Source organism: Centroberyx affinis, unplaced genomic scaffold (assembly GCF_046629955.1).
Source record: "Centroberyx affinis isolate AG114_WGS23_722 - 3 ecotype Tasmania unplaced genomic scaffold, CSIRO-AGI_Caff_v1 ptg000440l_1, whole genome shotgun sequence".
NCBI lineage: Eukaryota > Metazoa > Chordata > Actinopteri > Beryciformes > Berycidae > Centroberyx > Centroberyx affinis.
In genome coordinates, this window is record NW_027279103.1 from 264,995 (window position 1) to 280,637 (window position 15,643).

At 41.6% G+C, this 15,643-nt stretch overlaps 1 protein-coding gene across 1 annotated transcript; it reads right to left on the bottom strand.

Annotated features, from left to right (window-relative positions):
* Positions 1 to 7,325: 7,325 nt before the first annotated feature.
* On the bottom strand, positions 7,326 to 12,723 carry rx1 (retinal homeobox gene 1). The gene is made up of 4 exons (XM_071516978.1): positions 12,414 to 12,723; positions 9,078 to 9,331; positions 7,615 to 7,883; positions 7,326 to 7,503 (listed from the first exon to the last, which is right to left on the bottom strand). Exons 1-4 carry the CDS (start codon positions 12,721 to 12,723, stop codon positions 7,326 to 7,328), a joined length of 1,011 nt encoding a protein of 336 aa, XP_071373079.1.
* Positions 12,724 to 15,643: the final 2,920 nt, after the last annotated feature.

The window sequence follows — 15,643 nt, forward strand, 5'->3', positions numbered from 1 at the left end:
GGGGTTGTCATTTTTTGGCCCCTTGGTGGCGTAACAGCCAATATCAAACTGGCTCATTTTTGATTCTGCTCTAAATTTTGAGAAGCAAGCCCAAACAGTTGTTCAATCTTGTTTTCATCAGTTAAGAAATATCTCTAAAATTAGATCTTTTCTTAGATCTTTTCTTTCCTCTACTGACCTGGTTATTCTGGACCGAAGTTATTCTTGCCTATTCATGCCAAACTCCCTGTATTCTGGCCTAAATTGTAAAACTATCATGTAACTTTATTTTCTGTTGTTTTATTTTAGTCGTTGTATAGCACTTTGTTGTTTTTATCTGTTTCCTTACTTTGTAACTTTATTTTGAAAGGTGCTCAAAGTTTAATCAATATAGGTGAGTTCTCCTTGTCATTGCCAAGTGCCAAACACAGATGGCGTAATAGCTCTATTTTCCAGACCCAGCCAGGGCAGAGGTAAATAGGTCCAGCACCTTTTTGAATACCGCCGACTGTCTTGAAACAATGGTTGTGGTACTTGATGGTATGGTACAATGGTACTTATTTCTAAATTTACTTATTTTACCCATTCTTCTCCCATATCACAGATCTCGTGTTGCCCCCTCCTTCCCTGCAGTCTGACACAGTCATGATCACACAGTCTTTTCTGTCATGCTATACTTCAGTGTAAACTCAACTTTCAATTTAACCACAGGATAAACGGAATGTTTCTTAAACTATGGGTTGGGGCCTGAAATGGGCCGCAGACCTACTTCTTATTGGCTTTGAGAACACCTGCTGTAGAATAGTATCGATCAGAGGAAAAACAAAAGACCATGAATGCATTTGCCTATATCAAAACTAAATATTCATGCATCATGGTGTGCATTGTGAAAAGCAGTTTTCAGATCTAATGTGACACTTTATTGATGGACAAATTCTTATAATTGAAGGAGAATTTTAGGGCCTTATGAGAAGTTTTAGGCCTTTTGTGAATTATTTGGTCAAATTAACATTAAAACAGGCCACAGAACACGAAACCCACAGATGTGACGAGGAAAATGTAGACTTATGATGAAATGTTTGATAATCTAATCTGGTGTGAAGCCGGGGGTTGGTTCATGACATTTCAGATGTATTTTTGAATCTTTGGAATTACTCAGTGAAGGCTTGCGTGTTCCCCCTATTCTAGATTGCACTGTAACAAGATTACACACTCATAATGTGTGTGTGTCTGTGTGTGTGTGTGTGTGTGTGTACGCCTCTATAATAAATGTTTGAGTGTGTTTGTGTGTGTGTTTACGTGTTACGTGCTCGTCCAAAAACACTGCTGCAATATACTCTTTAGTCACCACCCTTTCCTATGCAATAACATACACTTTAAAATGTATTGCTAATGACCATGTGTAACAAAAGACTGAGCACTGTGCCTTTAATGCTTGTGACAGGAGCAGAGCGTAGTGATAATAATCACACACTGAGCGTACAGAGGGCCCCCACGAACTTCACTGTGTGTTTTCTGGTGAATGAACCTATAGAAATTTACAACAGCAGACACACAACATATTTCTCTACAAGTGTGAAGGAGGCAGCTTCTCTCTCCCACTCTCTCTCCCTGTCTCTCTCTCTCTCTCTCCCTCTGTCTCTCTCTCACACCCACACAACACTGGCGCCAGCAAGCAAATCCCCCTCTCACCCCCCTCTCCCCCCTTCACTGACCTCCAATTATGTCATGCGAAAAAGCTGTGTCCCATTGAAAAGCTCTCTTAATCAAACCCAATTAATTCCGCTATTTTCCCTTATTATCCTTTGCAAGGAACGCGTCTTTCCAATAAGACTGTTAACTCCAGCCGCGGCCCTCTCAGATCTGCTGGGATGCGGGAGCGAAATAATGGATTGCACAATTAATCAATTAGTCATTAAGGAACTTAATTGTTGTTAATGAAGACAATAACCGTGCAGTAGTGGTGAGTTAGGGGTTGTCCTCTGTCCATCAGTTGTCTTTCTATTTGGCAATTCAGACAGCAAACTGTGATGTGAAGTGTGACATCATTTCAGTTCACCTCAGTTAGAAAAGTTTAATAAATGGTGAAAAATAGATTGAGAAAGTCAGGAGAAGAGTGATTTAGTTCTCAGCTCACAAGAAAATATACAATTCTACATGTATGCTGGAATTGTTCAACTTATTTGATTTTTCATTGTTATTGTTATTGTTTATTCCTCCCCCTGGCTGGTGAATGCCTTGGGAGAGGGAAAAGACATTGGCTGCGTCTCAATAGTAATCTCTTCATTACTGTGTGAGTAGACAGTAGTGATGTTCAGCTTCACTCTGCCTCGCAACAGGTCAGGAGGATTAACTGCCGTGTTCCTGTATCTTGCCACCGGCTATAAGAAGACTCCAAGCATTCAAGCCGTCTTTTCATTCATTGTTCGACAACAAGCAGCATGTGGACGAGATTGATTTTTCTCAGCAATCCAGATGTCCAAATTAGATTAGGTTATGTTTTGGAAGAGCGCACGTGTAATGCTGTGACAAAAAATTATGTGTCAATCAGCAACACTGAGCTGAGACAATGTTAACCTCAGATACCAGTAGTACTGATGGACAGTTGATCTAATCACAATAGTCATCCTTTCTTACACATACATTTTTGCCTGTGGTTTTCCTGCATGGACCTCTCCAAATGTTCAATATTTATAGGGAATAACAGCTTTTAGAGCAGTTCAGGCATTTAGAGACGAGATAGAGAGTAACTTACAAACATATAATAGCCCAAATCGTGTTTGGCTTACATTCAAATACATGGAGGAGATTTTGCATAGCAGAGCAGAACTCCCCACCAAACGTTTTTTTTTTCCTTTTTTTCTGTTGATCTGCTGCTCTTTTTCCCATGCTTTTCTTTGTGCCACTCACTCCGGCTCAACGCATGCCTACCCCGGCCCCTGGCTGCGGCTCTAGCCCTGTCCCGGCCCCGGCTGAGCTGTGCCAAGCTGTCCGGCAGTTAGTTAGTGTCTGTTCAGGCCCGGCTCGGCTCGGCCCGGCCCGGTCCAGGCGTTAATCCCCGGGCTGTCAGAGGACCCCGCTCTGAACTCATCCTGCAACACAGGAAAACGCTCTAATTGGGGGATTTTCTACATCATTAACTCTGATGAGCAGCCATCCCACCCTCTGCCCCTCCTCTCTCCCTCTCTCCCTCTCCCATCCTTCTCTCTCTCTCCACTCTTACTCTCTCTGTCTCTCTCTCTCTCTCTCCCTCCCACACTTTTCTCTGTCTTAATCTCTTTCTTAATGTTTCTCTTTTTCCTCTCACCCACTCTGCCTTCCTCACATTCTCTCTCTCTCTCTCCCTCTCTCCTTTCATCCTTTCTTACTTTCTTCCTCCAGCCTGTCAACATTTTTTGGTTCTACTCCCATAGCTTGTAGCCAGAGAAAATGTCCCAAGCATTTTTTTTTCTCTTTCATCCACACAGTGTGTTGTTTGTTCAGCCCTGGGAGAACACTGGCGAGACGGGATCCCAAAAACAAAAACCAACATGTGAAAGCTAAGTAGTGAGTGGCTCTCCAAATTTCTACAAAGCTCTCCAGTCTCACCAGTCAGTCTCACTTGTTGCACTCTACGCATACAGAGTAAAATGTGAATGATCCCTTCGTGGTTTCTCAGCTTGTTTGTTGTAGTGAGATCTGAGTTCAGATTGTGGCTTTATGTAATTTTCTAGTTTTATTCATGTTGCGTACCCACAAAGCACACCACCAGTGTTTGGTGCAGTAGCTAGTCAGTTCCGCCACTTGTAGAAAATACACAGTTACAGCATTTCCCTGTCCCGTCCGCTGGCCTGCCCATATGGCCCTCGTCGTGCGGTCCGTCCAGGCCTCCATCTGTCCAAGAAAGTGGTTCACACGCTGAGGAGGCCAGCTAGCGCGGCGGCACCGCTCCTTCTGTGAACATGTGTTGCAGCGGCCGAGCCTGCCTGCCCGCCCGCCTGCCTGGGGGCAATTAGGGAGCCGGGCCCTGCGGTCGGAGGCCCCCCTGGGAAGCCCTGATTGATTGGAGTCTCATCTTCCTAACAGGCTGGCACCCTGCCACCGGCCACGGAGCAGGGGAGAGGAAAGGGAGGGGTGGAAAGACAGAAAGAGTGCTTACATGACGGCCAGAGAGAGATGGGGCACTAGTGTTAGAGGAAAAGAAAGGAAAACATCTCTGCCCATGTATGTCAGATGATAATGATTATACTGTAGTAACCTTGGATTACTCTTTGGATTCATGAGGGTAAAAAAAAAAGTCAACACATCAGCAAGGCAGTGAGAAAGAATATTCTATCAAACTATATTTTGTTTATTTTCAGTAGGTATTCATTCTTTCCAGAATATGGACATCAACATTTCAGACAAAATCAAAATAAAAGAAAACAATGACATAACTAGGACAGGTAACAAACAAAATAGCTATACAGGAAAAAATATCCTGTACATTTTCACATAAAAAACCTAAAACTCTCATACATCTAGTGCATTTTTGTCCATTATCTAACCTTTGGCTTATTCTTGGTCCAAAATCACATTTATACACCATCCTAAAAAAAGTTTTTTTTTGTGCAAGGTAATCCTCCTTCCTTCTAGGGTGCGAGGTCCTGGCTTTGTCTAACGGGAGTCTAAACATCACTAACCAACAACAAAAAACTACATGAGGACAGACGATGAGCAGCAGACGCAAAACCTTTTTTTTCTCTCTGAAGGGTACAACACTGAATCTTACAATGAACCAAAAAGGACTAAATATTGTTGTTGCTCTTATTGCTGTTGTAGCTGTAGTCGTTGTGGACACATGACTAAAAGCCAACTTTCACAGGATATTAAAATGAAATATCACGATCATACTATGGACAGTTATGGAGAAAAAATTGTTTCCTTTATAAAAAAAAATAAAAAAGGATGCTGAAATTGCACTTTTAGCTGATGGATTGTTTCTCCCTCTAGTTGAACTCAAACAGGGTTACTAGTCTATATATTATTTCTGTCTGAACATGTTCAGTTATGTGAGATGCTACCAGTAGATGCTATTGTTAAAATGTCTCAGTATCAAAATGCTAGCCCATTCTACTCCTCATATGGACCATGTTGAAGGTTGCTTTACTCTTAATTTACACAATCAAGAGGAGTTTAATGTGCATTTCTGCTTTTAAGAGAATTACAACTTAACTCCATAACAGATGGTAAATGGCCAATATTGTGTCACTAATGACCCTAGTAGCTACAACCCATGTTTCTCTTCCTTTGACGCAGAATGGAAAAAAAAACTTCCATGACAAAATGGTTACAAGGGCCTATTTAGTGCAGCCTGCGACCGTTTCCCCCCCTTAAATTTCAGACAAAGAGGATGCGCTTGGATCAATTGTGCCGAACAAAGACGAAACTATGTGGGGTGACACATCACACAGGGCTCTTTCTGCTGCCCTGCACGTACACACAGCCACCCAACACCGAGCTGCCAACAGGTCTTCTCCTCCAACAGCCACTCAAGCAAAAATAAGGTTACTTCACTCGCTAGCCTCTTTTTGCCTTTTTTTTTCTTTCCCCTTGCCTCCACTAATGTGTGAGAAGAGCAAGTCTCTGCTGTTCAAGCCTGCTCATTACAATACTACTAGAAGCGTGCCCTTGTTCAGTAGTAGCTACTAATTTTACAAATGTTCAAGTCTGGACCGGTCGCCTTAAAGCATCTTAGTACAAAGATCATCCGTATCAGAAAAGATCTTCTTTGCACATATTTGTTTTTGGTATATTCAGCCCTGGTCCACTAAGAAGGTGCCATCATAACTCTGACTCCAGTTCTCTTTCCAAAAAAGCATTTTACAGCTTGTGCCCTCAAAAATGCTTTGAGCTACACACACACACGCACACACGCACACACACACATACGCACATACACACGCACACACACCTCTTCTCATGAGCAGTCTTCAGGATTGAGAGCATAACTTCCAGTAGTTTGGTAGCACTGTCATGCAAGGGAAATCAAATGGTAGAATGCCCCTTTAAAGGAACATTTGAGCGCAACTGTCATTATTTTCAAACCCCATAATTGGATGTTAATCAGTGCTCCATTTCCTATTCAATTTAAAACCACGACAGACAGTAACAAGTCTGGTCCTCAGCTGTGACCTTCCTCCAGTCATGCCAGGCTATAAGCTAAAGGCTCAAACATCTGAAGTGGGCAGCGAGTGGCTACTCTACTGCAGCATACTGCACTGTAAGCAGGGCATTAACTGTAAAGCAATCACACAACTATTATAAATCAATAGATGAGTGAGTCTGCGTTTACAGTCACAGTCAGAGACACTGTTATGTCTCTTCATACCTCAACATTTAACAACCTGCTTTCACATTAAATTGAGACTGGCCCTTCATTCAAAAAATACTTTGAGCTACTGATTAGCTGACCCGTGAAAATGAGACAAATGGATTAATTAGTAAAAACACAAACTTACAGGAGAAAATGGGAAGGTAAAGAATGAACATTGAAATGTATTGTCTAACATAATCAAATTGATGGTTAACAGAGATAAAAGAAAAAGTGATGAGAACAATAACTCACAGTGATGTTTCAGTTTGGTGAAACACTTTCATGTATTAGCATGCACACTTTCACTGTGTGTTCATGCAACAGTCGTCCAATGACATAAGCTGTCCATAGATCCATCACCGGTCAGGTTTTCTTTTTTTTAAATTGCAAATAAGAATAGGCACAAGAGGGAAAAAAATGCCATTACATATATATGTGTGCAAAGTATGGTGGTGATTATTACCTAAGGTGGCCAATATCAGTGGTTGGCTGTTCATGAACATTGATGGAGCTATGCCTGCAAAAAAAACTGAAAATGTTCAATCAAAGGGAAATATATCTTTGAAGTTAGCTTAGTTTGATATAGAATTTGACTTCCATGTTTCATTGATCAGGGATCATTAATCAGTGGTCATCAAAGGAAGAGACGGTTTATGTCTAGCAGCTCATGCAAGTTGTGATCAGAGCAACAGTCAGTAATTTGCTTTGATAGCACCCAAGGCAACACTAAACATCTAGTGATCATAGGGAGAACAGATGTCTGGTAATTGGTGGTTTAAATTTAACAATTTAACAAGGCTGTAGAGTTCACTTGTCCACTTGATGTCCTCCATTTTCGTTGTTCAGAACCCATTTCCTTTGCTCTGCACTGTGGGTTACAGATGTCATTGCCATCTTTGCTTTTCTAACACTGTTCATGATGTCAGTCGCTCTGCCAACAGAGCGGACCCAAGTCACAACTTCAGCGTCTCCCTTTCCCAGTGTCAATCACACGGGCCGCCAGGTTTGTTAGTCACATAGGTTGCCAGGTCTTGTCCATAGACTGGATGTGTTCCTTGGCTTTCATCCTCAGTGCAGCGATACTGGAGCTGCGCTGGTCCACGTCCTCCAGAGGGTATTTATCAGGAAAGGGAGCCGGACACTGGTAGGGGGGAGGAGCCATACTCTGCATCCCCTGGCCCATGGAAGGATGAGGGTGAGGATGAGGATGAGGATGAGGATGAGGATGAGGATGAGGGTGAGGATGAGAATGAGAATGAGAATGAGAATGAGGATGAGGAGGATGAGGATGAGTGTGAGGAGAGGAGTTGAGGAAGCTGTGGCCGGGGTAGCTGGGCTGGAGGCCCTGAGCCGGGCCCATGAAGCCTGGGATGCTGTGGACCGGCGTGGCACTGGACAGGGGGGAGGTCAACCAGGGGTCTAAAGGAAGGGAGTTGGTCATTGGACCCACGTTGGTGTGAACAGGCGGCGGCCGGTTGAAGGACAGCATGGGAGAATCATGGAGCTTCATGGTGCTGGCATCCATTTTCTCCTGGCGGCGCCATTTAGCTCTGCGGTTCTGGAACCAGACCTGAAGAACAAAATTAATTTTATCATGAATATGAGGGGAAAGTACTTTACATACTCTTAAGTTTTTGAATCTCACTCTACCACTTGTTTGTTTCATCAATCTGAAGACAAATTTTGAGCTCATAACACAAAGACAGTAGTCAGTATGTAATTTGAGGCTATTAAATGTTTATTTACACTTGATCATTGGAGAAAAATAGACTAGTATTTTAAGTTTATGATTAATCTGAAAGAGGCAAAGAAACTATTTTCCACCAGCAAGCACTGCCTTTCAAGAACATGACACAACTGACATACAGTCAGTTGTTGCAGCACAAGTCCCATCCCACCCCAACACACACAAATAGTGCTGAAAGTAAAAGAAAGTTATTTAAGTTGATATGTGGTTGCAAAGCCTTTATACATTTCAAGCGATAATTGCACAGGTTGCCCAGTTTGTTGCCAGCACCACTAGATTCTTACACTGTATGTGTGCTGTGTGCTCATCATTCACTGTGAACTGTATGCCCTGCATACTGAACTGCCAAATCCTGTTGACCTTCTGCCTCTCTGGAAGTCCTCCCATCCCGTCTTAAGCTTGTCCTTTGCTCCTGTGAAGAAGACCTGTCCTGTTTTTAAGACTGCACCTTTGTGTCCTTAAGATGCTTTAAGACGTTGCCCTCCTGCCATGTTTTAACACTTTGAATCACACGATTTGCCAAGGAGTGTTTCTGTTGTCCTTGTGAGCACCTTGTAATCTGGAAATACACTGACGTAACCCTTATGGTGAAATGTTACCTAGTATAATCAGCGAGAAGGTAAGGAGTATCAGAAGGTAAGGTAAGGAATACCTCCGGTTCTAGTTCCAACACTATAGAGAATCACACAGCAACTGTACATGAAACGATTACTTCCTAGTTATTTCTATGAATCAAGCACAATAAGTTCCCAGTTATTGTGCTGCAGCTATAAATTGAAGAAAGAACAGCCAAAACCAAAATAAAATAAAATAAACCAAAACATGGACATTTAAGACCCTGAGGACTTATGTAAATCCACAAAATATCTTGGGGTTCATTAATAATAAACCTCGCTCAAGGTACACATTTCTCATGCCAGAGGATCTCTGTGATGAGGACTGTTATAACTACAGGCTTCTTAATTCCTTGATGAGACAGATGTATGAAGTGTCTCCTGACGCTGTGGTTCAACCCACCTGAACGCGGACCTCAGGCAGGTTCACCTTCATGGCCAGCTCCTCGCGGCTGTACACGTCTGGGTAGTGGGACTTCTCGAAGGCTCGCTCCAGCTCGTGCAGCTGGTAGGTGGTGAAGGTGGTGCGGTTGCGCCTGTGTTTCTTCTTGGGCTGATCCTCCTTGCACGGTTCTGGAGACTTGCCTTCATCGCTCTCTACGCTCTTCCTCAGCTCGCTCAGTTCCCCGTCACACTTGTTTGTGAATAGGCCCGTGTCTGTCGAGCACACAAGAAAAAATGAATCAGGAATGTGAATTTTCTTTGTATGACATGCTCTTTCAGTGTTTTATCTCTGTAAATGTTGTATATCTTGGCTCAGCCTGTAGGAAGTCTTTCATGTATGAAAATTTTGAAGAAAAACAAAAGCAGAAAACAGACTGGTTAGTTGAAATGAACCCTTACATTGACCCACAGACCAGAAAAGCGACCACTTTCCAGTAGAGCACACATTAGTTTGACACCTGCAACAATAGGCTACTGTAGGTCAGTGAAGCAAGCCGTCCCCTCAACTTCAATCTGAAGCTCGAAAACACTCTTAATCGGATTTGGAGTTGTTTCCATTGTTTACCTTCTCCAAAGGTAAACTGTCCTCAAACTGAAGTCTGAAAACAAAAAGGTTGTCTCGCTTGTTTACAGGTCGAACTGTAAATTACGTTACATTTTTTGTCATTGTATCATGTATTTGACAGTAGGTGGACTGAAAAAATACTCTTATTTAATGCCTACAGTATACTAATGTTTAATGCTGTAGCCACAGTACTATGTTATTCCAAAATGCATCCAAACCTGAAGTGTCCTGCCCTGTGAACATTTGACAGCACCGACCCCCTGACAGGCTTTCACTGCAGGTTTCCCTCCTTATAATCCCTGAAGGACAACAGATGCAGTCGTTTAATTCCCCCTAGCCTTCCTTGTGTTCCTAATCTACCTGGTCTAAAAAGCTCATGTCTTTGTCTATCACCTACAGCACCAAAGAAATACAGAAAACATTACAGGGAAATTAATGAAGTCGTTAATGCTGTCAGTGTCGGGTGAATCAGTCTTAGACTAACCAGCAGGTAATTGAATTAAACAAAGTACAAAGATGATGATCAGATCAGTTGCCCACTTTAAGCATCTGATAGAGCAGAGTTTATGTCTGCTATGATCAGACCTGAGTCAAACACAATTCTGGGAGTGTCAGATAAGCTGTCAGTCACAGAAATTATATTGAATTGATTTTAAAATACTTTCCCGTGATGGAAATTTGTAATGCTCAGTGTATTGTCCTGTGTGGCAAACTGCCAATTTGGCGACAAGTATCAGCACATGTAAATGTGAATGTCTGTCCATGAGTGTGTTGATGGGGAAGGAGGAGGACTGTTGGTCTTCCCAAACCGGAGCAGAGGTGGGGGTGAAGCAGGATTTTGGGGTCCATTTATCTACTTCTCATTAAGCTACTATGACAAAGCCTAGGCTGTGACAATGGCAGAGGTCAGGCCCGGTTCAGTGACCAGCTCTTGGCCTGTCAGCCATCACAGCCACCGGTCTGAAGGCTGCCCACTGTTTACCGGCCAGCACAACATCTCAATAGAGATGGGGGGGGGGGGGAGTGACACCATGCGCAGAAAAGTACCCATTCAGGGGGAACAGGTCTGACTTAACAAGACAGTTACATACAAAAGAGTGATGTCATTACTGTTTATGTACGTTGAACCAACAAAAATTAGTGTCCTTCTGGATGCAATGATTGAATTCCAGTCATATCTATAATCATTTTGTTGGACAAGAAAAACCTCAATATGTCCAGCTCAAATTCATGGAGATAACATTTTTGTTTCTGCCACAAAACCACCAACCACCTGCCAGATCCTGTATGTGAAAATAGCTTCAGATTAAACATGATAAATTTGATTCTGAGACAGAATGATAACAATAATAACACCAGAATGAACTACTGTACAATCTAATCTGCACAGAAGAGAAGATTAGGGGAATTCCACAAGGGGATGGGATTGGGATTGGGGACATAAACCCCCTGCACCATCTTGTCCTGTGATTTATCTCTCAGTCTCAGCCTACACAGTTCACAGTATACTAATGCATAACGCTTTACACAGCAACACTATATAACACACTGATTTTGAGTCTTGGTATCTGCCAGTGACTGGTTTGACTTCACCCAGAATACACAGCAATGCTGTGATTACAGTCAACACCAACATAGAAGATCCAATGCAAGTGAGATTGTCTCATTAAAATATGTCAAGCTCCTAATTACTGGCTCCCTCAATCTCTCAAACTCTGGTTCAAATTAAGACTGTAATAGTTCAAGTAAGAAATGTAACAACTGCATTTCATAGGTCATTGGCAGCCGTTGTGAAACAAATAAATAGGGTGTCTGTTACTTTGTTGACCCTTTGACAAGAGATAAGCAATTAATCATACTTCAAGTGTTAGAATGATTATTTATGTTAATTCGATTTTTTTCATGGCCATTGCAGTTTTTAAACCTGTATGTAAAAAAGGTTAATATCTGAAGTTTAGAAATATAGATCTAAACTGTCTACCCTGGTTATCACCCTGAAGCGCTTCAATACCTTCATCAAAGTTAGTTACTTAAAGATGAAGAAGTCTGGGCTTGGAAACTCGCAAATATCATCAATTTCATCCTTACCATTATATTGAATCATTATAAATATATTGTTAAAAGTATGTTTGATATGCTTCATAATGTTTTTGTGCTTCTGAGTTTTGCTGTTAACTGACCTTGTGTGCACTTGGCTAAATGACCAGTTCAGTTGTGCTGTTATGGTTCTCATCAGATTTTTGCCTGAACAATGACAGCTTGAATCAGTGTTGATGGCCAGATAACTTTATGGTCAATAGTCAAATATTAAAGGTTTATTTTTTTTGAGCTTGTCTCAGAGGGATCAACATTCTGACTTCACTAATTCAAATGTCTAAAACACTGAACCCAGAGCTTGTATTTATTCATATTTTCAAGAACAGACATGCCGATCTACAATCAATATCCCTTGAGCATCTCACACATTATGATCTGAAAGGCAAAACTTAAGACTCATAAATCTGTCAAAATCTCATAATTCACAAAACCCACCCTGGATTACAAACTCAAACTTTGAAACAACTGATCAGTACCAACCAAGAAACTGGTTCCCCAAAACTTTCTTAACGAAGTAGCTCTATAAAAACAAATACCTGGTGGTGCGAAAAGAACCACTTGAGGCTACAAACTATTATGTGTTAGAGTTGGGAGCAACCAGCATCATCATCAGCAGCCGGGTCCATGTCTTACCGTGGTACTGCTGCTGCTGCTCGGTGCCGCTGTCTCTCAGAGAGGAAAGGTGGCCGCCATAGGAGGGGTGTGATGAGGGCTCCTGCTGCTTCCCAGGCTCTGCCAGGCCCTCAATGCCTACCTTGTGGGGCCCCGGGGCCCCCGCCGGGCTGAGCAGGGGGTCCTGGTCCTTACTGAAGCCCAGGATGACATCAATGCTGTGGACGCGCCCCCCTGCCGCGCCCCCCCCACCTTTCCCCATTTCGTGGAAGTTGCTGGGTGAGAGGCAGCTGTCGTCCACCATGCTCATGGTATCCAGTGATAAATGCATCCGAACGTCTGGGCACTCAGCCGGTCCTGCAGGCGGAGAAAAGATGTTTCAGTGACAGACAAAGAGTACAGGAGGAGGTCAGAGATCATCTGTTTGTCTTCGATGATGTCTCTTTCCTCTGAAAGCTTTACACTGTACAGTGTGTTGATAGAAACAGCAGGCTAAAGGTACAAGAGCTTATTACATCTTAATCAATACTTTCAACTTTTGATTAACTTTTTTATGAATAGTTTGCACTGATAGGCTTACAGTTTTCATTATGAATATGAAACAACTACATAATTAAGAATTCACAATCAGTTTCTGCAGTTTAAAACAAATACAAATCAAGCACAGATTTAATATATGCAATCTAACTTTTTTACTGAAGTCTTACGAAGGCTATATTACACATAACAGTCAGACATATTTGGTCATTTCATTATGTAAAACCAGATTGTTGATGTAGCTCCTTATTATATTGCATAAACTCATTAGAAATGAGTCATGTCAACACCATATCAAATACAACAAGTAATTGTAACAAATATCTATAACTTTTTAGGGTAAATCAAAGTATTTTCTAAGATCTTACATTACATGTAACCAACAGTGAGATGACTAATTATTGACAAAAGAACAGTTTTCTCTCTTGGAACAGATACATCTGCAAAAATAAGTGAACAGTTTTGGACTTTCTTGAACACGAGAGCATTGTTTTGATTATTGAAAGTAAAATTCTAAAATATTATCTAACTGGGAATGATTTTGTGCAAAAATGCAATGCAGATTCCACTTCATACCACAACAAATTCTGCAAAGCGATAAAAACAAAATCCACATCTCTACAATTTCAGTGACTTATATGCAAGGTAACATTGTTTAACTTATCTTATCAATGTTATTAACAAAGTATGATAGCAAAAAAGAGAGCCTACCTCTTTGAAGTGAATATACTGTATGTTGAACTGTTGGAGTTGCTGATGCCAGTCTTCCACCTGTTCCTCTCAGCAGCTCGCCCTCCAACTCCTGAGGAACAGCAGCTCGCTCGCCCGCCCAGATCCGCTATGTGCACCGCTCACACACACTCAGCCGGCTTTGCTTACCTTGCATCTCTCTAAATAACTTCTGTGTGTGACAATCAATCCTCACAGAGATATCTCAATGGAGTGCACGCAAATAAAGAAACCAAACACAGGCATGTTTTTAACAACTGTGTTCATACGCCACTCCAGCGCAGAGAGGAGAGTGGGAGAGGAGAGGAGAGAGAGAGAGAGAGTGGGACAGAGAGGGAGAGGTGGACGAGGCTGGGGAGGGGGGGTTGGGGGGTGGAGGTAAAACGAGGGGATTAGGAGAGGGTTATTAATTGGAATCCTTCCCCTTTAAGAATGATTGGCAGTTGTTTTCTGGTCAAGTAATTGTTTTAAATGTCATTTCCATTCACCCCCACAGGAGGAGGCCCAGGCTAATGAAGCCCGGACAGGACTTTCTTTCATAAATTTATTGTTTTAAAGACAAAAGACCCACTGAAAGTTTTCACTAATCCCCCCCACCCCCCACCCCCACCCCCTATTATTCCTATGTGGAACTACATGAAAAAAGAAACTTTGAAGAGATAACACATGAGTTAACATCTAATGCCGAAGACAGACTATTTTAATATAACACCCTGAACTTATTGTAAGACTTATTACACAAAGGTGCAATTTATGAGGCTTAAATGTTTAAAAAATGGGTCAGGTGATTTACATTCACAGTGGCATCCCACCAAAAACAATGAGGTATGAGTGAAATCTGAGTACTTCCAGTGTTAATAACAACTCAATTAAGAATTTGAGGTTAGTAAGGGATCATTTTTTCTCAAATTTCATAAAATGATTGATTTTATGTGAGACACTATAATGTGAGCTCTAGCTTTCTGCTCCGGGTTTAAATTGACTTACTTAATGTACTTCAAAGTTTTTTTTAGGTTTTTTTTTTAAGACAGATACCAATACCAATAATATTTGCTGATAACTTATGCCAATGTTCAATGTCTTTAAATTTTCACATTTTTTGTGCCAAAAAAATGACGATAAGCTGATAGCTGATATTTAATAAAAGGCCAATATCAGGCTGATAGATGCTTTCAGTGAGGAACGCTCACAATGTTAACAAGCTATTTGTCATTTATTTAAAGTGCTAGAAAAGAGACATCTTTCCATGATGAGACAGGTGGCTGGAGAACACACTAAAATACACAATGGCCACGCATTTCTTTAAGACCTCACTTCAAAGAGGAGAGGTGATACAGTCATAAGTTAGACACATCGGCGTCCCAGAATTCCTAGCAGCAACTCTGTAAATGACTAGCAATGGAGGAATAACAGAGAAAAACTCCCAATGTGGAGATGTGTGATCAGAGCATCTCACTTTGGATTTAAAGCCACTGTCAATTAATTTTGACTAAATGATGATATCGTGGTATGATCATTGCAGGCTGTAATGCTTGATGCTGATTGGGAGCAAAAAGCTATAATGAATAGAACAGAAACATAATAGTCATGTTGTCACTAAAAAGTCAGTTTGTGACGCTGAATAGTTGGATGTTGTTTCTTGCATGTTGGACACAAAAGTGTCTGTTGGCAGCTTTGAATCAATGGAGGCTGTGGAGTATGAGGTTGACCCTGGCTTAGTGAGGTAAATGTCACACAGATCAGGCATGTCTCTAATGACGCTAAAGAGATTTCCAGTGACCTCAAACAAATCTAAAAATAAAGTGGGAGAAAGATCAATTTAAAGACAGACAATTTATTCAGTTTTGGTGCTGGGAAAGAAGAAGGCAGGTAACAAAATATGGAAAGCTGAGACTACTGATAGAGTGACAAATTCAGTTTAATGTTGTTGTTTTTTTGTTTTTTTGAACTCGTTGCTTATTTAATTTGCATGAATGGGTTTCAGT

What these genes read in the sequence shown, in the direction of transcription:
- rx1 (XM_071516978.1), bottom strand. Translation starts at nt 12,723, where the DNA reads ATGCATTTATCACTGGATACCATGAGCATGGTGGACGACAGCTGCCTC. An exon ending in GCAGCAGCAGCAGTACCACG is followed by an intron (nt 9,332 to 12,413) that starts GTAAGACATGGA and finishes TGTGCTCGACAG; the next exon opens with ACACGGGCCTATTCACAAAC. An exon ending in TGCCTGAGGTCCGCGTTCAG is followed by an intron (nt 7,884 to 9,077) that starts GTGGGTTGAACC and finishes TTTGTTCTTCAG; the next exon opens with GTCTGGTTCCAGAACCGCAG.